The sequence below is a fragment of the Oncorhynchus kisutch genome, unplaced genomic scaffold, assembly GCF_002021735.2.
Source record: "Oncorhynchus kisutch isolate 150728-3 unplaced genomic scaffold, Okis_V2 scaffold3741, whole genome shotgun sequence".
NCBI lineage: Eukaryota > Metazoa > Chordata > Actinopteri > Salmoniformes > Salmonidae > Oncorhynchus > Oncorhynchus kisutch.
The window spans coordinates 296,917-322,500 of record NW_022265686.1 but is presented as its reverse complement, the minus strand read 5'-3'; the positions used below and the strand labels follow the sequence as shown (position 1 = coordinate 322,500).

At 43.0% G+C, this 25,584-nt stretch overlaps 1 protein-coding gene across 1 annotated transcript in view; it reads left to right on the top strand.

Moving 5' to 3' along the window:
• The window catches only part of LOC109887079 (ryanodine receptor 2), a 307,522-nt gene that overhangs the window by 76,601 nt on the left and 205,337 nt on the right, over positions 1 to 25,584 (top strand). The window contains 7 exon segments of the mRNA XM_031820923.1: positions 5,789 to 5,997; positions 7,089 to 7,319; positions 9,787 to 9,899; positions 11,035 to 11,149; positions 14,432 to 14,592; positions 20,202 to 20,361; positions 25,495 to 25,581. Coding sequence (XP_031676783.1) covers positions 5,789 to 5,997; positions 7,089 to 7,319; positions 9,787 to 9,899; positions 11,035 to 11,149; positions 14,432 to 14,592; positions 20,202 to 20,361; positions 25,495 to 25,581 — 1,076 coding nt within the window.

Here is a 25,584-nt window from a genome sequence, read left to right as displayed (position 1 = left end):
CACCACCCTATGTGTTAGTCTGTCCTACTGTCTACACCACCTTATGTGTTAGTCTGTCCTACTGTCTACACCACCCTATGGTACCATGTCTGTCCTACTGTCTACTCCACCCTATGTGTTAGTCTGTCCTACTGTCTACACCACCCTATGTGTTAGTCTGTCCTACTGTCTACACCACCCTATGTGTTAGTCTGTCCTACTGTCTACACCACCCTATGTGTTAGTCTGTCCTACTGTCTACACCACCCTATGGTACCATGTCTGTCCTACTATTTACACCACCCTATGTGTTAGTCTGTCCTACTGTCAACCTCACTACCCCACCCTAGGTGTTAGTCTGTCCTATTGTCAACCTCACTACCCCACCCTAGGTGTTAGAGTCTGTCCTATTGTCAACCTCACTACCCCACCCTAGGTGTTAGAGTCTGTCCTATTGTCAACCTCACTACCCCACCCTAGGTGTTAGAGACTGTCCTATTGTCAACCTCACTACCCCACCCTAGGTGTTAGAGTCTGTCCTATTGTCAATCCCTGTCTGTCTGTTGGCTTACTCTCAACATCAACACCATCTATTTGTCAGAAGAGATGTTCTGTCTGGAGAGGAGCTTTCCTGTCACTTTGCTGATGCTGTCTAACCGAGGTGTACTTAAACCAAACGGTTGGCAGTCGCCCAACGTCTAGTCACAAACTACTGGACAAGCTCCATTCTCGACCTATCAACGGGACCTAAAGAAAAGACGGTAATATTATTTTTCGCGGAATCGTGAACAAGGATATAGATAATATACTGTACATCTCGTTGCCTTTTCTACGCATCGTCAAGACCGGTCGGCAGCCTCAGGGAAGGTGGGGAGACAGGGTGTCTTTTCTACGCATCGTCAAGACCGGTCAGCAGCCTCAGGGAAGGTGGGGAGACAGGGTGTCTTTTCTACGCATCGTCAAGACCGGTCAGCAGCCTCAGGGAAGGTGGGGAGACAGGGTGTCTTTTCTACACATCATCAAGACCGGTCGGCAGCCTCAGGGAAGGTGGGGAGACAGGGTGTCTTTTCTACACATCATCAAGACCGGTCGGCAGCCTCAGGGAAGGTGGGGAGACAAGGTGCGCTGTCAACAGCTGGTGCGCGATCTAATGTTAAGGAAGTCTCAAGTTTTTTTCTCGCCTGAGTTAGAATACCTCATGGTTAGAATACGATAAGCTGTAGACACTACTATTTACCAAGAGAGTTCTCATCTACACTGAGTGGACAAAACATTATGAACAGCTGCTCTTTCCATGCCACAGCCTGACCAAGTGAATCCAGGTGAAAGCTATGATCCCTTATTGATGTCACCTGTTAAATCCACTTCAATCAATGTAGATGATATGATCCGATAACATTGAGGTGTTTACCACATCAGTCACCAGCTTCATTAATAAGTGCATCGATGACATCATCCCCACAATGACCGTACTTACATATCCCAACCAGAAGCCATGGATTACAGGCAACATCCACGCTGAGCTAAAGGCTGGAGCTGCTGCTTTCCTGCAGCGGGACACTAAGCCGGACTCTTATAAGAAATCCCGTTACGACTTCCTACGAGCAATCAAACAGGCAAAGTATCAATACAGGACTAATATTGAATCCTACCACGCCGGCTCTGACCCTCGTCGGATGTGGCAGGGCTTGCAAGCTATCACAGATCACAAAGGGAAACCCAGCCGCGAACTGCCTACTGACGCGAACCCACCAGACAAGGTAAATGCCTTCTATGTCCGCTTGGTACCGATGTACCAAGTCGGGGAACAGCTTCTACCCCCAAGTCATAGACTGTTCTCTCTTCAACCACACGACAAGCCATACCGATGCACCAAGTCCGGGAACAGATTCTACCCCCAAGTCATAGACTGTTCTCTCTGCAACCACACGACAAGTGGTACCGATGCACCAAGTCCGGGAACATCTTCTACCCCCAAGTCATAGACTGTTCTCTCTTCAACCACACGACAAGCCGTACCGATGCACCAAGTCCGGGAACAGATTCTACCCCCAAGTCATAGACTGTTCTCTCTGCAACCACATAACAAGTGGTACCGATGCACCAAGTCCGGGAACATCTTCTACCCCCAAGTCATAGACTGTTCTCTCTTCAACCACACGACAAGCCGTACCGATGCACCAAGTCCGGGAACAGATTCTACCCCCAAGTCATAGACTGTTCTCTCTGCAACCACACGACAAGTGGTACCGATGCACCAAGTCCGGGAACATCTTCTACCCCCAAGTCATAGACTGTTCTCTCTTCAACCACACGACAAGCCGTACCGATGCACGAAGTCCGGGAACAGATTCTACCCCCAAGTCATAGACTGTTCTCTCTGCAACCACACGACAAGTGGTACCGATGCACCAAGTCCGGGAACATCTTCTACCCCCAAGTCATAGACTGTTCTCTCTTCAACCACACGACAAGCCGTACCAATGCACCAAGTCCGGGAACAGATTCTACCCCCAAGTCATAGACTGTTCTCTCTGCAACCACACGACAAGTGGTACCGATGCACCAAGTCCGGGAACATCTTCTACCCCCAAGTCATAGACTGTTCTCTCTTCAACCACACGACAAGCCGTACCGATGCACCAAGTCCGGGAACAGATTCTACCCCCAAGTCATAGACTGTTCTCTCTGCAACCACACGACAAGTGGTACCGATGCACCAAGTCCGGGAACATCTTCTACCCCCAAGTCATAGACTGTTCTCTCTGCAACCACACGACAAGCCGTACCGATGCACCAAGTCCGGGAACAGCTTCTACCCCCAAGCCATAAGACTGCTAAATAGTTAGTCCGGGTAGCTATTGGTTAACTATTTAACAATCTGCATGGACCCTACTTCTCTTTTGAGTCATTACACATGCTACTGTTACTGTTTATTATCTACCCTGTTGCCTAGTCAGTTTACCCATAACTATATGTACATATCTACCTCAATTACCTCATACCCCTGCACATCCACTCAGTACTGGTACCCCTGTATATAGCCATGTTATTACCTCATACCCCTGCACATCCACTCAGTACTGGTACCCCCTGTATATAGCCATGTTATTACCTCATACCCCTGCACATCCACTCAGTACTGGTATCCCCTGTATATAGCCATGTTATTACCTCATACCCCTGCACATCCACTCAGTACTGGTACCCCCTGTATATAGCCATGTTATTACCTCATACCCCTGCACATCCACTCAGTACTGGTACCCTGTGTATATAGCCATGTTATTACCTCATACCCCTGCACATCCACTCAGTACTGGTACCCTGTGTATATAGCCATGTTATTACCTCATACCCCTGCACATCCACTCAGTACTGGTACCCCCTGTATATAGCCATGTTATTACCTCATACCCCTGCACATCCACTCAGTACTGGTACCCCGTGTATATAGCCATGTTATTACCTCATACCCCTGCACATCCACTCAGTACTGGTACCCCCTGTATATAGCCATGTTATTACCTCATACCCCTGCACATCCACTCAGTACTGGTACCCCCTGTATATAGCCATGTTATTACCTCATACCCCTGCACATCCACTCAGTACTGGTACCCCCTGTATATAGCCATGTTATTACCTCATACCCCTGCACATCCACTCAGTACTGGTACCCCCTGTATATAGCCATGTTATTACCTCATACCCCTGCACATCCACTCAGTACTGGTACCCCCTGTATATAGCCATGTTATTACCTCATACCCCTGCACATCCACTCAGTACTGGTACCCTGTGTATATAGCCATGTTATTACCTCATACCCCTGCACATCCACTCAGTACTGGTACCCCCTGTATATAGCCATGTTATTACCTCATACCCCTGCACATCCACTCAGTACTGGTACCCCCTGTATATAGCCATGTTATTACCTCATACCCCTGCACATCCACTCAGTACTGGTACCCCCTGTATATAGCCATGTTATTACTCAGCAGGCTGAGTGTCCAGGGAGGGTAGAGGTGTGGTATTCTCCCATACAGCAAGCTGAGTGTCCAGAACACACTGATGTCAGTGTTACCGACTGGTTAGGATAAGATAAGAACACACTGATGTCAGTGTTACCGACTGGTTAGGATAAGATAAGAACACACTGATGTTGTTACCTACTAGTTAGGATAAGATAAGAACACATTGATGTTGTTACCTACTGGTTAGGATAAGATAAGAACACACTGATGTCAGTGTTACCGACTGGTTAGGATAAGATAAGAACACATTGATGTTGTTACCTACTAGTTAGGATAAGATAAGAACACATTGATGTTGTTACCTACTAGTTAGGATAAGATAAGAACACATTGATGTTGTTACCTACTGGTTAGGATAAGATAAGAACACACTGATGTCAGTGTTACCTACTGGTTAGGATAAGATAAGAACACATTGATGTTGTTACCTACTGGTTAGGATAAGGTAAGAACACATTGATGTTGTTACCTACTGGTTAGGATAAGATAAGAACACATTGATGTTGTTACCTACTGGTTAGGATAAGATAAGAACACATTGATGTTGTTACCTACTGGTTAGGATAAGATAAGAACACATTGATGTTGTTACCTACTGGTTAGGATAAGATAAGACCACATTGATGTTGTTACCTACTGGTTAGGATAAGATAAGAACACATTGATGTTGTTACCTACTGGTTAGGATAAGATAAGAACACATTGATGTTGTTACCTACTGGTTAGGATAAGATAAGAACACATTGATGTTGTTACCTACTGGTTAGAATAAGATAAGAACACATTGATGTTGTTACCTACTGGTTAGGATAAGATAAGAACACATTGATGTTGTTACCTACTGGTTAGGATAAGATAAGAACACATTGATGTTGTTACCTACTGGTTAGGATAAGATAAGAACACATTGATGTTGTTACCTACTGGTTAGGATAAGATAAGACCACATTGATGTTGTTACCTACTGGTTAGGATAAGATAAGAACACATTGATGTTGTTACCTACTGGTTAGGATAAGATAAGAACACATTGATGTTGTTACCTACTGGTTAGGATAAGATAAGAACACATTGATGTTGTTACCTACTGGTTAGGATTAGATTCCAAGTGATGGTCACTGTTGCAGTAAGTACATGTAGACCAGAGGAGGCTGGTGAGGGGAGGAGGGCTCATAATAATGGCTGGAACGGAGCAAATGGAACGGCATCAACCACCTGGAAACCATGGAAACCATGTGTTTAATGTATTTGATACCTGTCCTATGGGCCGTTCTGGCTCCTGTCCTATGGACCATTCTGGCTCCTGCCCTATGGACCATTCTGGCTTCTGCCCTGTGGGCCGTTCTGGCTCCTGTCCTATGGGCCGTTCTGGCTCCTGTCCTATGGACCATTCTGGCTCCTGCCCTGTGGGCCGTTCTGGCTCCTGTCCTATGGGCCGTTCTGGCTCCTGTCCTATGGACCATTCTGGCTCCTGCCCTGTGGGCCGTTCTGGCTCCTGTCCTATGGACCATTCTGGCTTCTGCCCTGTGGGCCGTTCTGGCTCCTGTCCTATGGGCCGTTCTGGCTCCTGCCCTATGGACCATTCTGGCTCCTGCCCTGTGGGCCGTTCTGGCTCCTGTCCTATGGGCCGTTCTGGCTCCTGTCCTATGGACCGTTCTGGCTCCTGCCCTGTGGGCCGTTCTGGCTCCTGCCCAAAGGGCCGTGGCTTGGACAAGGCTTACGTTCTTCTAATGGTTAACATAACAATGTCCTCTCTGTCCTCTCTGCAGGTTTCATCCCGGTGTGCAGCCTGGGTGTTTGCCAGGTTGGGAGGATGAACTTTGGTAAGGACGTGAGCACGCTGAAGTACTTCACCATCTGTGGTCTGCAGGAAGGCTACGAGCCCTTCGCCGTCAACATGAACAGAGACCTCACCATGTGGCTCAGCAAGAGACTGTCTCAGTTCATCCCTGTACCTCCGCAGCATGAACACATTGAGGTGAGGGTCCAGTCGCTATCCTGTTTAGCCATGTTGCCTTACAAAAACGTTCTGTTGACAAGACTGTCCTTGAACCTTGACCCTGCTCCCCCTGGTGTAATTGTGTGTAGAGTTTGATAAGTGAACCTCTGTTTATAAGCCTCTTTATATGTGTTGTTGACCACCCTGAACAAGGCAGTTTAACCCCCGCTGTTCCCCTGAACAAGGCAGTTTAACCCCCGCTGTTCCCCTGAACAAGGCAGTTTAACCCCCACTGTTCCCCTGAACAAGGCAGTTTAACCCCCACTGTTCCCCTGAACAAGGCAGTTTAACCCCCACTGTTCCCCTGAACAAGGCAGTTTAACCCCCGCTGTTCCCCTGAACAAGGCAGTTTAACCCCACTGTTCCCCTGAACAAGGCAGTTTAACCCCGCTGTTCCCCTGAACAAGGCAGTTTAACCCCCGCTGTTCCCCTGAACAAGGCAGTTTAACCCCCGCTGTTCCCCTGAACAAGGCAGTTTAACCCCCGCTGTTCCCCTGAACAAGGCAGTTTAACCCCCGCTGTTCCCCGGTAGGCCGTCATTGAAAATAAGAATTTGTTCTTAACTGACTTGCCTAGTTTTAAATAAAGGTAAAATAAAAAATATTAGTTTTTTTTGTAACAACCTATGTTGGTAACCTACACTGAGGACTGAGAACACCTTCCTAAAATTGAGTCGCTGCAACCCCCTTCTGCCCTCAGAACAGACTCAGTTTTTCGGGTCATGGACTCTACAAGGTGTTGAAAGCGTTCCACAGGGATGCTGGACCACGTTGACTCCAATGCTTCCCCAACAGTTGTGTCAAGTTGGCTGGATGTCCTTTGGGTGGTGGACCATTCTGGATACACACAGGAAACTATTGAGTGTGGAAAACCCAGCAGTGTTGCAGTTCTTGACACAAACCGATGCGATGTTGATAACCTATAAAAACGAATATTAATGATAATAGTTACAAGGATTTATCTAGTGCTTTACCCAGACCCACAGACCCATAGACCTGGTATTGTATGGCTATTCAACCAGATGACTCCCATAATGCCCTGTTCTCTTTGTCGTCTGGTCTTTCTAAAAGGTCACGAGGATGGACGGCACCGCGGATACTTTCCCGTGTCTCAAGGTCACCCAGAGGTCGTTCGGCTCCCAGAACAGTAACCCAGACATCACCTTCTATCGCCTCAGCATGCCTATAGAGTGTAACGAGGTGCTGGCCAAGTCACCTGGCGGGACGCTACAGTCTGGCGGGGGCTTCTCCTTCTCCTCTAAGAAAGACCTGGACGACTTTGAGACCGTGTCTGACTTCGAGGTGCTGATGATAGATGATGATGATGTCTCCGTCTCCTTCTGTCTCCTTCTGTCTCTTTCTCCTTCTATTTCTGTCTACATCTCCTTCTGTCTCCGTCTCCTTCTGTCTCGGTCTCCTTCTGTCTCGGTCTCCTTCTGTCTCCATCTCCTTCTGTCTCCTTCTGTCTCCTTCTGTCTCTTTCTCCTTCTATCTCTGTCTCTATCTCCTTCTGTCTCTGTCTCCATCTCCTTCTGTCTCTGTCTCCTTCTGTCTCCTTCTGTCTCTTTCTGTCTCCTTCTGTCTCTGTCTCCGTCTCCTTCTGTCTCCGTCTCCGTCTGTCTCCTTCTGTTTCTGTCTCCTTCTGTCTCCTTCTGCCTCCTTCTGTCTCTGTCTCCTTCTTTCTCTTTCTCCTTCTCTCTCCTTCTGTCTCTTTCTCCTTCTGTCTCATTCTGTCTACGTCTCCTTCTGTCTCCGTCTCCGTCTGTCTCCTTCTGTCTCCTTCTGTCTCTGTCTCCATCTCCTTATGTCTCCTTCTGTCTCCATCTCCTTCTGTCTCTGTCTCCTTCTGTCTCATTCTGTCTCCTCCCGTCTCCTCCTGTCTCCTTCTGTCTCCTTCTTTCTCCCTCTTTCTCCCTCTGTCTCCTTCTGTCTCCATCTCCTTCTGTCTCCGTCTCCTTCTGTCTCCTGTCTCCATCTCCTTCTGAGTTTTCTCTGTTAGTTAACACTGTTAGTTAACACTAATTACTGTGGTAATTATGATCAAATCAACCCAATATTAGCCACTTTCAATGCAACGTACCAAAAACAAAACAAACTATGCAAGAGATAGGCAGAGCGCATCGCCGTAGGATTCTATTGCATTGACAGGCACAACTCAGGCCCCTTCTCGACACAGACCGGTGCACCGTAACCAATCAGAGATGCAGTAGGCCTATATGCAAATAGACCATTGCCATATATGGATCTGTGCCGTTCACTTTGAACTGGACTGTGTTTACAGCATGAGTGGTTGTGAGTAGATGAACTGGACTGTGTTTACAGCATGAGTGGTTGTGAGTAGATGAACTGGACTGTGTTTACAGCATGAGTGGTCATGAGTAGATGAACTGGACTGTGTTTACAGCATGAGTGGTCGTGAGTAGATGAACTGGACTGTGTTTACAGCATGAGTGGTCGTGAGTAGATGAACTGGACTGTGTTTACAGCATGAGTGGTCGTGAGTAGATGAACTGGACTGTGTTTACAGCATGAGTGGTCGTGAGTAGATGAACTGGACTGTGTTTACAGCATGAGTGGTCATGAGTAGATGAACTGGACTGTGTTTACAGCATGAGTGGTCGTGAGTAGATGAACTGGACTGTGTTTACAGCGTGAGCGGTCGTGAGTAGATGTGCTTGTTTTGAGATCAAAGTGAGAGCTGCATGCAGCCATGTGGGCACATGTTGTTCATATCCTTTGCTAGTTAGTGAGTTATTAGCCCAGTTATAGATCATTTGTTCATATGCTTTGCTAGTTAGTGAGTTATTAGCCCAGTTATAGATCATTTGTTCATATCCTTTGCTAGTTAGTGAGTTAATAGCCCAGTTATAGATCATTTGTTCATATCCTTTGCTAGTTAGTGAGTTAATAGCCCAGTTATAGATCATTTGTTCATATCCTTTGCTAGTTAGTGAGTTATCAGCCCAGTTATAGATCATTTGTTCACATCCTCTCTCGTAGGCCTCTCTGATAGGCCTCTCTGGTAGGCGACTCTGGTAGAACTCTCTGATAGGCCTCTCTGGTAGGCCTCTCTGGTAGGCCACTGTGGTAGGCCACTATGGTAGGCCTCTCTGGTAGGCCACTGTGGTAGGCCTCTCTGGTAGACCACTGTGGTAGAACTTTCTGGTAGGCCTCTCTGGTAGACCACTGTGGTAGGCCCCTCTGGTAGGCCACTGTGGTAGACCACTGTGGTAGGCCCCTCTGGTAGGCCACTGTGGTAGACCACTGTGGTAGGCCCCTCTGGTAGGCCACTGTGGTAGACCACTGTGGTAGGCCTCTCTGGTAGACCACTGTGGTAGACCACTGTGGTAGGTCCCTCTGGTAGGCCACTGTGGTAGACCACTGTGGTAGGCCCCTCTGGTAGGCCACTGTGGTAGACCACTGTGGTAGGCCCCTCTGGTAGGCCACTGTGGTAGACCACTGTGGTAGGCCCCTCTGGTAGGTCACTGTGGTAGGCCCACATTATGATGAAATATCCACAGTGACGTGATTGGCCAGTGAGGCTGTACCTGCTATAAATGTACTATATTAACCGCGATCACAGTAAAGTCACGGCGGAAGTTACACAGAACATTCAACAAGGTTCAAGTCATTCGCTCAACAGACCTGAAATCTGCTCGCTGACCGATTTAAAAAACATTAGAGGGAACATTTCTAGAAATATACCTTTTTTTGTTGTAGTTGTTATAATATTTGTTTCATGTTCCAGTTTGTTCCCTCTTCTCCTCAGGTGTTGACGAAGTCTGCCCACTGCACCCTGGGCTCCAGCCTGGACAAGGAGAAGGACCAGTTCAACAACCACAAAGACTACAACCAGGAGAAACCCTCCACGTTAAAGCAGAGGTTTGTAGATTACAGTTAGGGCCAGGGGTGTTTTCCCTGCAGGGACTCTATACCACCGCTATAGTTCAACAACCACAAAGACTACAACCAGGAGAAACCCTCCACGTTAAAGCAGAGGTTTGTAGATTACAGTTAGGACCATTTCAACAACCACAAAGACTACAACCAGGAGAAACCCTCCACGTTAAAGCAGAGGTTTGTAGATTATAGTTAGGACCAGGGGTGTTTTCCCTCCCCTGACAACACAGACCAGGGAAAACTCTGGGTCCTAGTTATAGTCCATCACCTGCCTGCCTCTGTCCTTGGTCTCTCTGTCAAATAGCTATATGTCAACCATTCTGTACCGAAGCTGCACAAGAGGAGTCTGTATTAGAGTCGAATGCAGGGCCTCAATACCACCTCTATAGTTCAACATGTCTCAGCTATATTAACCCCATATAGTCTGCATTAGAGTCGAATGCAGGGCCTCAATACCACTGCTATAGTTCAACATGTCTCAGCTATATTAACACCAACATCAATTCCAGTAAAGTCAGGAAGCACAATTTATTTCCCATTACATTTATATTCCAATGCTTTCAATTAGGATTTAAAAAAATGTGGTTTACTTTCTGGAATTTAAATGGAATTGACCCCAACCCTGGCTGTGTTCTGCTGTCTCTCTCTCTCTGTCACTCTCTCTCTCTCTCTCTCTCTGTCACTCTCTCTCTCTCTCTCTCTCTGTCACTCTCACTCTCTCTCTCTCTCTCTGTCTCTCTGTCTCTCTGTCTCTCTGTCTGTCTCTGTCTCTGTCTCTGTCTCTCTCTCTCTCTCTCTCTCTCTCTCTCTCTCTCTCTCTCTCTCTCTCTCTAACTCTCTCTCTCTCTGTCTCTGTCTATGTCTGTCTCTCTCTTTCTCTCTCTCTCTCTCTCTCTAACTCTCTCTCTCTCTGTCTCTGTCTCTCTCTCTCTGTCTCTCGCTCTCTCTCTGTCTCTCTGTCTCTGTCTCTCTGTCTCTGTCTGTCTCTCTCTGTCTCTGTCTCTCTCTCTGTCTCTCTGTCTCTGTCTGTCTCTCTCTGTCTCTGTCTCTCTCTCTGTGTCTCTCTGTGTCAGGTTCAGGTTGTTTTCAGAGTCTCTCTCTCTCTGTGTGTGTTTAGATTCATGTTGAAGAGGACCAAGCCAGAGTTTACCAGCAGTAACTCTTCGGCCCGTCTATCAGAGGAGGTGTTAGCTGATAGAGATGACCTTGACTTCTTCATGCAGACCTCCACTGTAAGAACATGTTGGATTGTCTCTGTTTGATGCTAGATACAGTATTTACACATCACCTGAATGATATCTTCCTATGCTGTAACACAGACGTTGATAGACAGCCATGTGTTGGTGCATTGTGTGTAAGAGCCAATCAAAAGTAGCATGTCGTTACTATGTATTGGCCTCTTCCAATGAACTCCACATTTAATTCCTGAAAAACAAGTGTCCTCATCCTCTCCAGTCCAACTACTACTGGTTGTATATTTGTGTTTGTATTAACCTTATATAACCCTTTATAACCCTTTATAACCTTATATAACCCTTTATAACCCTATGTAAAGCTTTATAACCTAATATAACCCTTTATAACCTAATATAACCCTTTATAACCTAATATAACCCTTTATAACCTAATATAACCCTTTATATCAAATCAAATCAAATGTATTTATATAGCCCTTCGTACATCAGCTGATATCTCAAAGTGCTGTACAGAAACCCAGCCTAAAACCCCAAACAGCAAGCAATGCAGGTGTAGAAGCACGGTGGCTAGGAAAAACTCCCTAGAAAGGCCAAAACCTAGGAAGAAACCTAGAGAGGAACCAGGCTATGTGGGGTGGCCAGTCCTCTTCTGGCTGTGCCGGGTGGAGATTATAACAGAACATGGCCAAGATGTTCAAATGTTCATAAATGACCAGCATGGTCGTATAATAATAAGGCAGAACAGTTGAAACTGGAGCAGCAGCACAGTCAGGTGGAAGTTGAAACTGGAGCAGCAGCATGGCCAGGTGGACTGGGGACAGCAAGGAGTCATCATGTCAGGTAATCCTGGGGCATGGTCCTAGGGCTCAGGTCCTCCGAGAGAGAGAAAAAAAGAGAGAATTAGAGAGAGCATATAACCTAATATAACCCTTTATAACCTAATATAACCCTATATAACCTATTTATCACCCTATGTAACCCTTTATAACCTAATATCAAATCAAATGTATTTATATATATATATATATATATATTTTTATAACCCTTTATAACCTAATATAACCCTTTATAACCTTATATAATCCTTTATAACCCCTTATAACCCTATATAGGCCTTTATAACATATGTAACCTTATATAACCCCTTATAACCCTATATAGCCCTTTTTAAACCTATATAGCCCTTTATAATCCTATATATATCCCTTTATATCCTAAGATAACCCTATATAAGCCTTTATAACCCTTTATAACCCTATATAACCCTAAATAATCTAATTTAACCCCACATAACCCTTTAAAACCCTTTATATCCTAAGATAACCCTATATAGCCCTTTATAACCCTATATAACCCTATATAGCCCTTTATAACCCTTTATAACCCTATATAAGCCTTTATAACCCTATATAGCCCTTTATAACCCTATATAACCCTATATAGCCCTTTATAACCCTATATAACCCTTTATAACCCTATATAGCCCTTTATAACCCTATATAACCCTATATATCAAATCAAATCAAATGTATTTATATAGCCCTTCGTACATCAGCTGATATCTCAAAGTGCTGTACAGAAACCCAGCCTAAAACCCCAAACAGCAAGCAATGCAGGTGTAGAAGCACGGTGGCTAGGAAAAACTCCCTAGAAAGGCCAAAACCTAGGAAGAAACCTAGAGAGGAACCAGGCTATGTGGGGTGGCCAGTCCTCTTCTGGCTGTGCCGGGTGGAGATTATAACAGAACATGGCCAAGATGTTCAAATGTTCATAAATGACCAGCATGGTCGTATAATAATAAGGCAGAACAGTTGAAACTGGAGCAGCAGCACAGTCAGGTGGAAGTTGAAACTGGAGCAGCAGCATGGCCAGGTGGACTGGGGACAGCAAGGAGTCATCATGTCAGGTAATCCTGGGGCATGGTCCTAGGGCTCAGGTCCTCCGAGAGAGAGAAAAAAAGAGAGAATTAGAGAGAGCATATAACCTAATATAACCCTTTATAACCTAATATAACCCTATATAACCTATTTATCACCCTATGTAACCCTTTATAACCTAATATCAAATCAAATGTATTTATATATATATATATATATATATTTTTATAACCCTTTATAACCTAATATAACCCTTTATAACCTTATATAATCCTTTATAACCCCTTATAACCCTATATAGGCCTTTATAACATATGTAACCTTATATAACCCCTTATAACCCTATATAGCCCTTTTTAAACCTATATAGCCCTTTATAATCCTATATATATCCCTTTATATCCTAAGATAACCCTATATAAGCCTTTATAACCCTTTATAACCCTATATAACCCTAAATAATCTAATTTAACCCCACATAACCCTTTAAAACCCTTTATATCCTAAGATAACCCTATATAGCCCTTTATAACCCTATATAACCCTATATAGCCCTTTATAACCCTTTATAACCCTATATAAGCCTTTATAACCCTATATAGCCCTTTATAACCCTATATAACCCTATATAGCCCTTTATAACCCTATATAACCCTTTATAACCCTATATAGCCCTTTATAACCCTATATAACCCTATATAGCCCTTTATAACCCTATGTAACCTTATATAACCCTTTATAACCATATATATATCCATTTATATCCTAAGATAATCCTATATAACCCTTTATAACCCTATATAGCCCTTTATAACCCTATATAACCCTATATAGCCCTTTATAACCCTATGTAACCTTATATAACCCTTTATAACCATATATAAGCCTTTATAACCCTATATAACCCTATGTAACCCTATATAGCCCTTTATAACCCTATGTAACCTTATATAACCCTTTATAACCATATATATATCCCTTTATATCCTAAGATAATCCTATATAACCCTTTATAACCCTATATAGCCCTTTATAACCCTATATAACCCTATATAGCCCTTTATAACCCTATGTAACCTTATATAACCCTTTATAACCATATATAAGCCTTTATAACCCTTTATAAACCTATATAACCCTATGTAACCCTATATAGCCCTTTATAACCCTATGTAACCTTATATAACCCTTTATAACCATATATAAGCCTTTATAACCCTTTATAACCCTATATAAGCCTTTATAACCCTATATAGCCCTTTATAACCCTATATAACCCTATGTAACCTTATATAACCCTTTATAACCTTATATAACCCTTTATAACCCTATATAGCCCTTTATAACCCTATATAACCTTATATAATCATTTATAACCGTTTATAACCCTAAATAACCCTATAACCTAATATAACCCTATATGTCCATGGTCTCTCCCCAGTACTACTACTCAGTGAGGATCTTCCCTGGTCAGGAGCCCAGCAGTGTGTGGGTTGGCTGGGTGACCTCTGACTTCCACCAGTACGACATGGCCTTCGACCTCCAAAAGGTCCGCACCGTCACCGTAACCCTGGGAGACGAGAAGGGGAAAGTTCACGAGAGGTCAGATATCTGGGAGTTCCTGGGGTCAAGCTGAGGACACACGCACGCACGCACGTCACACACACACACACACGCGGTCCTGTGTTCAGACTCAATCAGAACTGATACTCTAATATCCTGCTAGTCATTATCATACTCATTACTCTACTATTACTATGCTTCTTATGTGGTTGGAATATTTAGAATTTCACATATCAAATGTTTCTTTTATGGTTGTGGTTGTACTGTAAAACGATGATTGTGTAACTACTGCCTCTGTCTATAGTATCAAGTGTAGTAACTACTGTCTCTGTCTATAGTATCAAGCGTAGTAACTACTGTCTCTGTCTATAGTATCACGTGTAGTAACTACTGTCTCTGTCTATAGTATCAAGTGTAGTAACTACTGTCTCTGTCTCTGTCTATAGTATCAAGTGTAGTAACTACTGTCTCTGTCTATAGCATCAAGTGTAGTAACTACTGTCTCTGTCTATAGCATCAAGCGTAGTAACTACTGTCTCTGTCTATAGCATCAAGTGTAGTAACTACTGTCTCTGTCTATAGCATCAAGCGTAGTAACTACTGTCTCTGTCTATAGTATCAAGTGTAGTAACTACTGTCTCTGTCTATAGCATCAAGCGTAGTAACTACTGTCTCTGTCTATAGTATCAAGTGTAGTAACTACTGTCTCTGTCTCTGTCTATAGCATCAAGCGTAGTAACTACTGTCTCTGTCTATAGTATCACGTGTAGTAACTACTGTCTCTGTCTATAGTATCAAGTGTAGTAACTACTGTCTCTGTCTATAGTATCAAGTGTAGTAACTACTGTCTCTGTCTATAGCATCAAGCGTAGTAACTACTGTCTCTGTCTATAGTATCAAGTGTAGTAACTACTGTCTCTGTCTCTGTCTATAGCATCAAGCGTAGTAACTACTGTCTCTGTCTATAGTATCAAGTGTAGTAACTACTGTCTCTGTCTATAGTATCAAGTGTAGTAACTACTGTCTCTGTCTATAGCATCAAGCGTAGTAACTACTGTCTCTGTCTATAGCATCAAGCGTAGTAACTACTGTCTCTGTCTATAGTATCAAGTGTAGTAACTACTGTCTCTGTCTATAGCATCAAGCGTAGTAACTACTGTCTCTGTCTATAGTATCAAGTGTAGTAACTACTGTCTCTGTCTCTGTCTATAGCATCAAGTGTAGTAACTACTGTCTCTGTCTATAGCATCAAGTGTAGTAACTACTGTCTCTGTCTATAGCATCAAGCGTAGTAACTACTGTCTCTGTCTATAGTATCAAGTGTAGTAACTACTGTCTCTGTCTATAGCATCAAGCGTAGTAACTACTGTCTCTGTCTATAGTATCAAGTGTAGTAACTACTGTCTCTGTCTCTGTCTATAGCATCAAGCGTAGTAACTACTGTCTCTGTCTATAGTATCAAGTGTAGTAACTACTGTCTCTGTCTATAGTATCAAGTGTAGTAACTACTGTCTCTGTCTATAGTATCAAGTGTAGTAACTACTGTCTCTGTCTATAGCATCAAGCGTAGTAACTACTGTCTCTGTCTATAGTATCAAGTGTAGTAACTACTGTCTCTGTCTCTGTCTATAGCATCAAGCGTAGTAACTACTGTCTCTGTCTATAGTATCAAGTGTAGTAACTACTGTCTCTGTCTATAGTATCAAGTGTAGTAACTACTGTCTCTGTCTATAGCATCAAGCGTAGTAACTACTGTCTCTGTCTATAGCATCAAGCGTAGTAAATACTGTCTCTGTCTATAGTATCAAGTGTAGTAACTACTGTCTCTGTCTATAGCATCAAGCGTAGTAACTACTGTCTCTGTCTATAGTATCAAGTGTAGTAACTACTGTCTCTGTCTCTGTCTATAGCATCAAGCGTAGTAACTACTGTCTCTGTCTATAGCATCAAGCGTAGTAACTACTGTCTCTGTCTATAGTATCAAGTGTAGTAACTACTGTCTCTGTCTATAGCATCAAGCGTAGTAACTACTGTCTCTGTCTATAGTATCAAGTGTAGTAACTACTGTCTCTGTCTCTGTCTATAGCATCAAGTGTAGTAACTACTGTCTCTGTCTATAGCATCAAGTGTAGTAACTACTGTCTCTGTCTATAGCATCAAGCGTAGTAACTACTGTCTCTGTCTATAGTATCAAGCGTAGTAACTACTGTCTCTGTCTATAGTATCAAGTGTAGTAACTACTGTCTCTGTCTATAGCATCAAGCGTAGTAACTACTGTCTCTGTCTATAGCATCAAGCGTAGTAACTACTGTCTCTGTCTATAGTATCAAGTGTAGTAACTACTGTCTCTGTCTATAGCATCAAGCGTAGTAACTACTGTCTCTGTCTATAGTATCAAGTGTAGTAACTACTGTCTCTGTCTCTGTCTATAGCATCAAGCGTAGTAACTACTGTCTCTGTCTATAGTATCAAGTGTAGTAACTACTGTCTCTGTCTATAGTATCACGTGTAGTAACTACTGTCTCTGTCTATAGCATCAAGCGTAGTAACTACTGTCTCTGTCTATAGCATCAAGCGTAGTAACTACTGTCTCTGTCTATAGTATCAAGTGTAGTAACTACTGTCTCTGTCTATAGCATCAAGCGTAGTAACTACTGTCTCTGTCTATAGTATCAAGTGTAGTAACTACTGTCTCTGTCTCTGTCTATAGCATCAAGCGTAGTAACTACTGTCTCTGTCTATAGTATCAAGTGTAGTAACTACTGTCTCTGTCTCTGTCTATAGCATCAAGCGTAGTAACTACTGTCTCTGTCTATAGTATCAAGTGTAGTAACTACTGTCTCTGTCTATAGTATCAAGTGTAGTAACTACTGTCTCTGTCTATAGCATCAAGCGTAGTAACTACTGTCTCTGTCTATAGTATCAAGTGTAGTAACTACTGTCTCTGTCTATAGCATCAAGCGTAGTAACTACTGTCTCTGTCTATAGTATCAAGTGTAGTAACTACTGTCTCTGTCTCTGTCTATAGCATCAAGCGTAGTAACTACTGTCTCTGTCTATAGTATCAAGTGTAGTAACTACTGTCTCTGTCTATAGTATCAAGTGTAGTAACTACTGTCTCTGTCTATAGTATCAAGTGTAGTAACTACTGTCTCTGTCTATAGTATCAAGTGTAGTAACTACTGTCTCTGTCTATAGCATCAAGCGTAGTAACTACTGTCTCTGTCTATAGTATCAAGTGTAGTAACTACTGTCTCTGTCTATAGCATCAAGCGTAGTAACTACTGTCTCTGTCTATAGTATCAAGTGTAGTAACTACTGTCTCTGTCTATAGTATCAAGTGTAGTAACTACTGTCTCTGTCTATAGTATCAAGTGTAGTAACTGCTGTCTCTGTATATAGCATCAAGCGTAGTAACTACTGTCTCTGTCTATAGCATCAAGTGTAGTAACTACTGTCTCTGTCTCTGTCTATAGCATCAAGTGTAGTAACTACTGTCTCTGTCTATAGCATCAAGTGTAGTAACTACTGTCTCTGTCTATAGCATCAAGCGTAGTAACTACTGTCTCTGTCTATAGCATCAAGCGTAGTAACTACTGTCTCTGTCTCTGTCTATAGCATCAAGTGTAGTAACTACTGTCTATGTCTCTGTCTATAGCATCAAGTGTAGTAACTGCTGTCTCTGTCTATAGCATTAAGTGTAGTAACTACTGTCTCTGTCTATAGCATCAAGCGTAGTAACTACTGTCTCTGTCTCTGTCTATAGCATCAAGTGTAGTAACCACTGTCTATGTCTCTGTCTATAGCATCAAGTGTAGTAACTACTGTCGCTGTCTATAGCATCAAGCATAGTAACTACTGTCTCTGTCTCTGTCTATAGCATCAAGTGTAGTAACTACTGTTTATGTCTCTGTCTATAGCATCAAGTGTAGTAACTGATGTCTCTGTCTATAGCATTAAGTGTAGTAACTACTGTCTTTGTCTATAGTATCAAGTGTAGTAACTACTGTCTCTGTCTATAGCATCAAGTGTAGTAACTACTGTCTCTGTCTATAGTTTCAAGTGTAATAACTACTGTCTCTGTCTATAGTATCAAGTGTAGTAACTACTGTCTCTGTCTATAGCATCAAGCGTACTAACTGCTGTCTCTGTCTATAGTATCAAGTGTTGTAACTGCTGTCTCCGTCTATAGCATCAAGCGTAGTAACTGATGTATCTGTCTATAGTATCAAGTGTAGTAACTACGGTCTATGTCTCTGTCTATAGCATCAAGCGTAGTAACTGCTGTCTCTGTCTATAGCATCAAGCGTAGTAACTACTGTCTCTGTCTATAGCATCAAGTGTAGTAACTGCTGTCTCTGTCTATAGCATCAAGCATAGTAACTACTGTCTCTGTCTATAGTATCAAGCATAGTAACTACTGTCTCTGTCTATAGCATCAAGCGTAGTAACTACTGTCTCTGTCTCTGTCTATAGCATCAAGCGTAGTAACTACTGTCTCTGTCTCTGTCTATAGCATCAAGCGTAGTAACTACTGTCTCTGTCTATAGCATCAAGCGTAGTAACTACTGTCTCTGTCTATAGCATCAAGCGTAGTAACTACTGTCTCTGTCTATAGCATCAAGTGTAGTAACTGCTGTCTCTGTCTATAGCATCAAGCATAGTAACTACTGTCTCTGTCTATAGTATCAAGCATAGTAACTACTGTCTCTGTCTATAGCATCAAGCGTAGTAACTACTGTCTCTGTCTCTGTCTATAGCATCAAGCGTAGTAACTACTGTCTCTGTCTATAGCATCAAGCGTAGTAACTACTGTCTCTGTCTCTGTCTATAGCATCAAGCGTAGTAACTACTGTCTCTGTCTCTGTCTATAGTATCAAGCGTAGTAACTACTGTCTCTGTCTATAGCATCAATTGTAGTAACTATTGTCTCTGTCTATAGCATCAAGCGTAGTAACTACTGTCTCTGTCTATAGCATCAAGCGTAGTAACTACTGTCTCTGTCTCTGTCTATAGTATCAAGCGTAGTAACTACTGTCTCTGTCTCTGTCTATAGTTTCAAGCGTAGTAACTACTGTCTCTGTCTCTGTTTATAGCATCTAGCATAGTAACTACTGTCTCTGTCTCTGTCTATAGTATCAAGCGTAGTAACTACTGTCTCTGTCTATAGCATCAAGGGTAGTAACTACTGTCTCTGTCTATAGCATCAAGTGAAGTAACTGCTGTCTCTGTCTCTGTCTATAGCATCAAGCGTAGTAACTACTGTCTCTGTCTCTGTCTATAGCATCAAGCGTAGTAACTACTGTCTCTGTCTATAGTATCAAGTGTAGTAACTACTGTCTCTGTCTATAGTATCAAGTGTAGTCACTACTGTCTCTGTCTCTATCTATAGCATCAAGCGTAGTAACTACTGTCTCTGTCTATAGCATCAAGGGTAGTAACTACTGTCTCTGTCTATATCATCAAGAGTAGTAACTAATGTCTCTGTCTATAGCATCAAGTATAGTAACTACTGTCTCTGTCTATAGCATCAAGCGTAGTAACTACTGTCTCTGTCTCTGTCTATAGCATCAAGAGTAGTAACTACTGTCTCTGTCTCTGTCTATAGCATCAAGCGTAGTAACTACTGTCTCTGTCTCTGTCTATAGCATCAAGCGTAGTAACTGCTACATGGTGTGGGCTGGAGAGAGTACGAGTCCTGGTCAGGGTCGGAACAACAACGGTCTGGAGATTGGATGTCTGGTGGACACAGTTAACGGACTGCTAACCTTCACTGCCAACGGGAAGGAGCTCAGCACATACTACCAGGTGGCGACACAGCGCTGTTACCACATGGTCATCAACCTCCTATTGCTACATTGACATTATATTCATTTAGCAGACGGTCTGATCCAGAGTCACTTACAGTCAGTGAGTCATTTAGCAGACGGTCTGATCCAGAGTCACTTACAGTCAGTGAGTCATTTAGCAGACGCTCTGATCCAGAGTCACTTACAGTCTGGGAGTCATTTAGCAGACGCTCTGATCCAGAGTCACTTACAGTCAGTGAGTCATTTAGCAGACGCTCTGATCCAGAGTCACTTACAGTCAGTGAGTCATTTAGCAGACGCTCTGATCCAGAGTCACTTACAGTCAGTGAGTCATTTAGCAGACGCTCTGATCCAGAGTCACTTACAGTCAGGGAGTCATTTAGCAGACGCTCTGATCCAGAGTCACTTACAGTCAGGGAGTCATTTAGCAGACGCTCTGATCCAGAGTCACTTACAGTCTGGGAGTCATTTAGCAGACGCTCTGATCCAGAGTCACTTACAGTCAGTGAGTCATTTAGCAGACGCTCTGATCCAGAGTCACTTACAGTCAGTGAGTCATTTAGCAGACGCTCTGATCCAGAGTCACTTACAGTCAGTGAGTCATTTAGCAGACGCTCTGATCCAGAGTCACTTACAGTCAGTGAGTCATTTAGCAGACGCTCTGATCCGGAGTCACTTACAGTCAGTGAGTCATTTAGCAGACGCTCTGATCCAGAGTCACTTACAGTCAGTGAGTCATTTAGCAGACGCTCTGATCCAGAGTCACTTACAGTCAGGGAGTCATTTAGCAGACACTCTGATCCAGAGTCACTTACAGTCTGGGAGTCATTTAGCAGACGCTCTGATCCAGAGTCACTTACAGTCAGTGAGTCATTTAGCAGACGCTCTGATCCAGAGTCACTTACAGTCAGGGAGTCATTTAGCAGACACTCTGATTCAGAGTCACTTACAGTCTGGGAGTCATTTAGCAGACGCTCTGATCCGGAGTCACTTACAGTCAGTGAGTCATTTAGCAGACGCTCTGATCCAGAGTCACTTACAGTCAGGGAGTCATTTAGCAGACGCTCTGATCCAGAGTCACTTACAGTCAGGGAGTCATTTAGCAGACACTCTGATTCAGAGTCACTTACAGTCTGGGAGTCATTTAGCAGACACTCCTTGCTGACAATGTTGACCATGTACAGTCGTAGCCAAAGGTTTTGAGAATGACACAAATATAATTTTCACAAAGTTTTCTGCTTCAGAGTCTTTAGATATTTTTGTCAGATGTTACTATGAATACTGAAGTATAATTACAGGCATTTCATAAGTGTCAAAGGCTTTTATTGACATTTACATGAAGTTGATGCAAAGAGTCACTATTTGCAGTGTTGACCCTTATTTTTCAGAACCTCTGCAATCCACCCTGGCATGATGTCAATTAACTTCTGGGCCACATCCTGACTGATGGCAGCCCATTCTTGCATAATCAATGTTTGGAGTTTGTCAGAATTTGTGGGTTTTTGTTTGTCCACCTGCCTCTTGAGGATTGACCACAAGTTCTCAATGGGTTTAAGGTCTGGGGAGTTTCCTGACGATGGACCCAAAATATTGATGTTTTGTTCCTCGAGCCACTTAGTTATCACTATTGCTTTATGGCAAGGTGCTCCATCATGCTGGAAAAGGCATTGTTCGTCACCAAACTGTTCCTGGATGGTTGGGAGAAGTTGCTCTCGGAGAATGTGTTGGTACCATTATTTTTCATGGCTGTGTTCTTAGGCAAAATTGTGAGTGAACCCCACTCCCTTGGCTGAGAAGCAACCCCACACATGAATGGTCTCAGGATGCTTTACTGTTGGCATGACACAGGACTGATGGTAGTGCTCACCTTGTCTTCTCCGGACAAGCTTTTTACCGGATGCCCCAAACAATCGGAAAGGAGATTCATAAGAGAAAACGACTTTACCCCAGTCCTCAGCAGTTCAATATCTGTACCTTTTGCAGAATATCATTCTGTCCCTGATGTTTTTCCTGGAGAGAAGATGGTTCTTCTTTGCTGCCCTTCTTGACACCAGGCCATCCTCCAAATGTCTTCGCCTCACTGTGCGTGCAGATGCACTCACACCTGCCTGCTGCCATTCCTGAGCAAGCTCTGTACTGGGGGTGCCCCGATCCCGCAGCTGAATCAACTTTAGGAGACGGTCCTGGGGCTTTCTTGGGCGCCCTGAAGCCTTCTTCACAACAATTGAACCGCTCTCCTTTAAGTTCTTGGTGATCTGATAAATGGTTGATTTAGGTGCAATCTTACTGGCAGCAATATCCTTGCCTATGAAGGACTTTTTGTGCAAAGCAATGATGATAGCACGTGTTTCCTTGCAGGTAACCATGGTTGACAGAGGAAGAACAATGATTCCAAGCACCACCCTCCTTTTGAAGCTTCCAGTCTGTTATTTGAACTCAATCAGCATGACAGAGTGATCTCCAGCCTTGTCCTCGTCAGAACTCACACCTGTGTTAACGAGAGAATCACTGACATGATGTCAGCTGGTCCTTTTGTGGCAGGGCTGAAATGCAGCGGAAATGTTTTTGGGGGATTCAGTTAATTTGCATGGCAAAGAGGGACTTTGCAATTAATTGCAATTCATCTGATCACTCTTCATAACATTCTGGAGTATATGCAAATTGCCATCATACAAACTTGTTGTGAAAAGTGCAAATCAATCCCAGAACAACAGAAAAAGGACCTTGTGAAGATGCTGGGGGAACAGGTACAAAAGTATCTATATCCACAGTAGAACGAGTCCTATATCGATATAACCTGAAAGGCTGCTCAGCAAGGAAGAATCCACTGCTCCAAAACCGCCATAAAAAAGCCAGACTACGTTTTGCAACTGCACATGGGGACAAAGATCGTACTTTTTGGAGAAATGTACTCTGGTCTGATGAAACAGAAATATAACTGTTTGGCCATAATGACCATCGTTATGTTTGGAAGAAAAAGGGGGAGGCTTGCAAGCCGAAGAACACCATCCCAACTGTGAAGCACGCGGGTGGGAGCATCATGTTGTGAAATAATACGTTCTCTCTAATATTTTTCGGACATTTCACATTCTTAAAACAAAGTGGTGATCCTAACTGACCTAAAACAGGATTAAATGTCAGGAATTGTGAAAAACTTTAAATGTATTTGGCTAAGGTGTATGTAAAATTCTGACTTCAACTGTTAATGTGTTGACAATGTTGACCGTGTGTACAGTACAAGTGAAAAGTTTGGACACACCTACTCATTCAAGGGTTTTTCTTTATTTTTACTATTTTCTACATTGTAGAATAATAGTGAAGACATCAAAACTATGAAATAACACATATGGAATCATGTAGTAACCAAGAAAGTGTTAAACAAATCAAAAATATATTTTATATTTGAGATTCTTCAAAGTAGCCACCCTTTCTGGGATATTCGGGACAGTAGCCCGCCTCAACAACAGCCAGTGAAAGTGCAGGGCGCCAAATTCAAAACCACAAAAATCTCATAATTAAAATTCCTCAAGCATACAAGTATTTTACAGCATTTTAAAGATAAACTTCTCGTTAATCCAGCCACAGTTTCTGATTTCAAAAAAGCTTTATGGCGAAAGCACACCAAACGATTATGTTAGGTCAGAGCCTAGTCACAGAAAAACACAGCCATTTGTCCAGCCAAAGAGAGGAGTCACAAAAAGCAGAAATAGAGATAAAATGGCGTTATGTTCAGTAGTTCCAAAACATCCAGTGATTTTGCAGAGAGCCACATCAATTTAGAGAAATACAAGTGTACAACATTGAACTTTAGATAAACTTCTCCTTCTTCTTGTGTCAGATTTCAAAAAAGCTTTACCGAAAAAGCATGCAATAATCTGAGTACAGCGCTCAGACAACAAAACAGCCAAACAGATATCCGCCATGTTGTGCAATCAACAGAAGTCAGAAATAGCATTATAAACTTTCACTTATCTTTGATGATCTTCATCAGAATGCACTCCCAGGAATCCCAGTTCCACAATAAATGTTTGATTTGTTCGATTAAGTCCATCAATTTAAGGGCAATGCTACCAAATACTAATTGAGTGCATGTATACTTCTGACCCACTGGGAATGTGATGAAAGAAATCAAATCTGAAATAAATTGTTCTCTCTACTATTATTCTGACATTGGGCCCTGGTCAAAAGTAGTGTTCTATATAGGGAATAGGGCCCTGGTCAACAGTAGTGTTCTATATAGGGAATAGGGCCCTGGTCAACAGTAGTGTTCTATATAGGGAATAGGGTGCCATAGGGCTCTGGTCAACAGTAGTGTTCTATATAGGGAATAGGGCTCTGGTCAACAGTAGTGTACTATATAGGGAATAGGGCTCTGGTCAACAGTAGTGTTCTATATAGGGAATAGGGCTCTGGTCAACAGTAGTGTTCTATATAGGGAATAGGGCTCTGGTCAACAGTAGTGCTCTATATAGGGAATGGGGCTCTGGTCAACAGTAGTGCTCTATATAGGGAATAGGGCTCTGGTCAACAGTAGTGTTCTATATAGGGAATAGTGCTCTGGTCAACAGTAGTGGTCTATATAGGGAATAGTGCTCTGGTCTAAAGTAGTGTTCTATATAGGGAATAGTGCTCTGGTCTAAAGTAGTGTTATATATAGGGAATAGGGCTCTGGTCAACAGTAGTGGTCTATATAGGGAATAGTGCTCTGGTCTAAAGTAGTGTTATATATAGGGAATAGGGCTCTGGTCAACAGTAGTGGTCTATATAGGGAATAGTGCTCTGGTCTAAAGTAGTATTCTATATAGGGAATAGGGCTCTGGTCTAAAGTAGTGTTCTATATAGGGAATAGGGCTCTGGTCAACAGTAGTGTTCTATATAGGGAATAGGGCCCTGGTCAACAGTAGTGGTCTATATAGGGAATAGGGCTCTGGTCTAAAGTAGTGTTCTATATAGGGAATAGGGCTCTGGTCAACAGTAGTGTTCTATATAGGGAATAGGGCTCTGGTCTAAAGTAGTGTTCTATATAGGGAATAGGGCTCTGGTCAACAGTAGTGTTCTATATAGGGAATAGGGTGTGATTTGTCCATATCCTGTGTTTTAATAGCTGTGTCTCTGTGTTCTCTCTCTGCAGGTGGAGCCCAGTACCAAGCTGTTCCCTGCTGTGTTCGCTCAGGCCACCAGCCCCAGCATCTTTCAGTTTGAACTAGGACATATTAAGGTG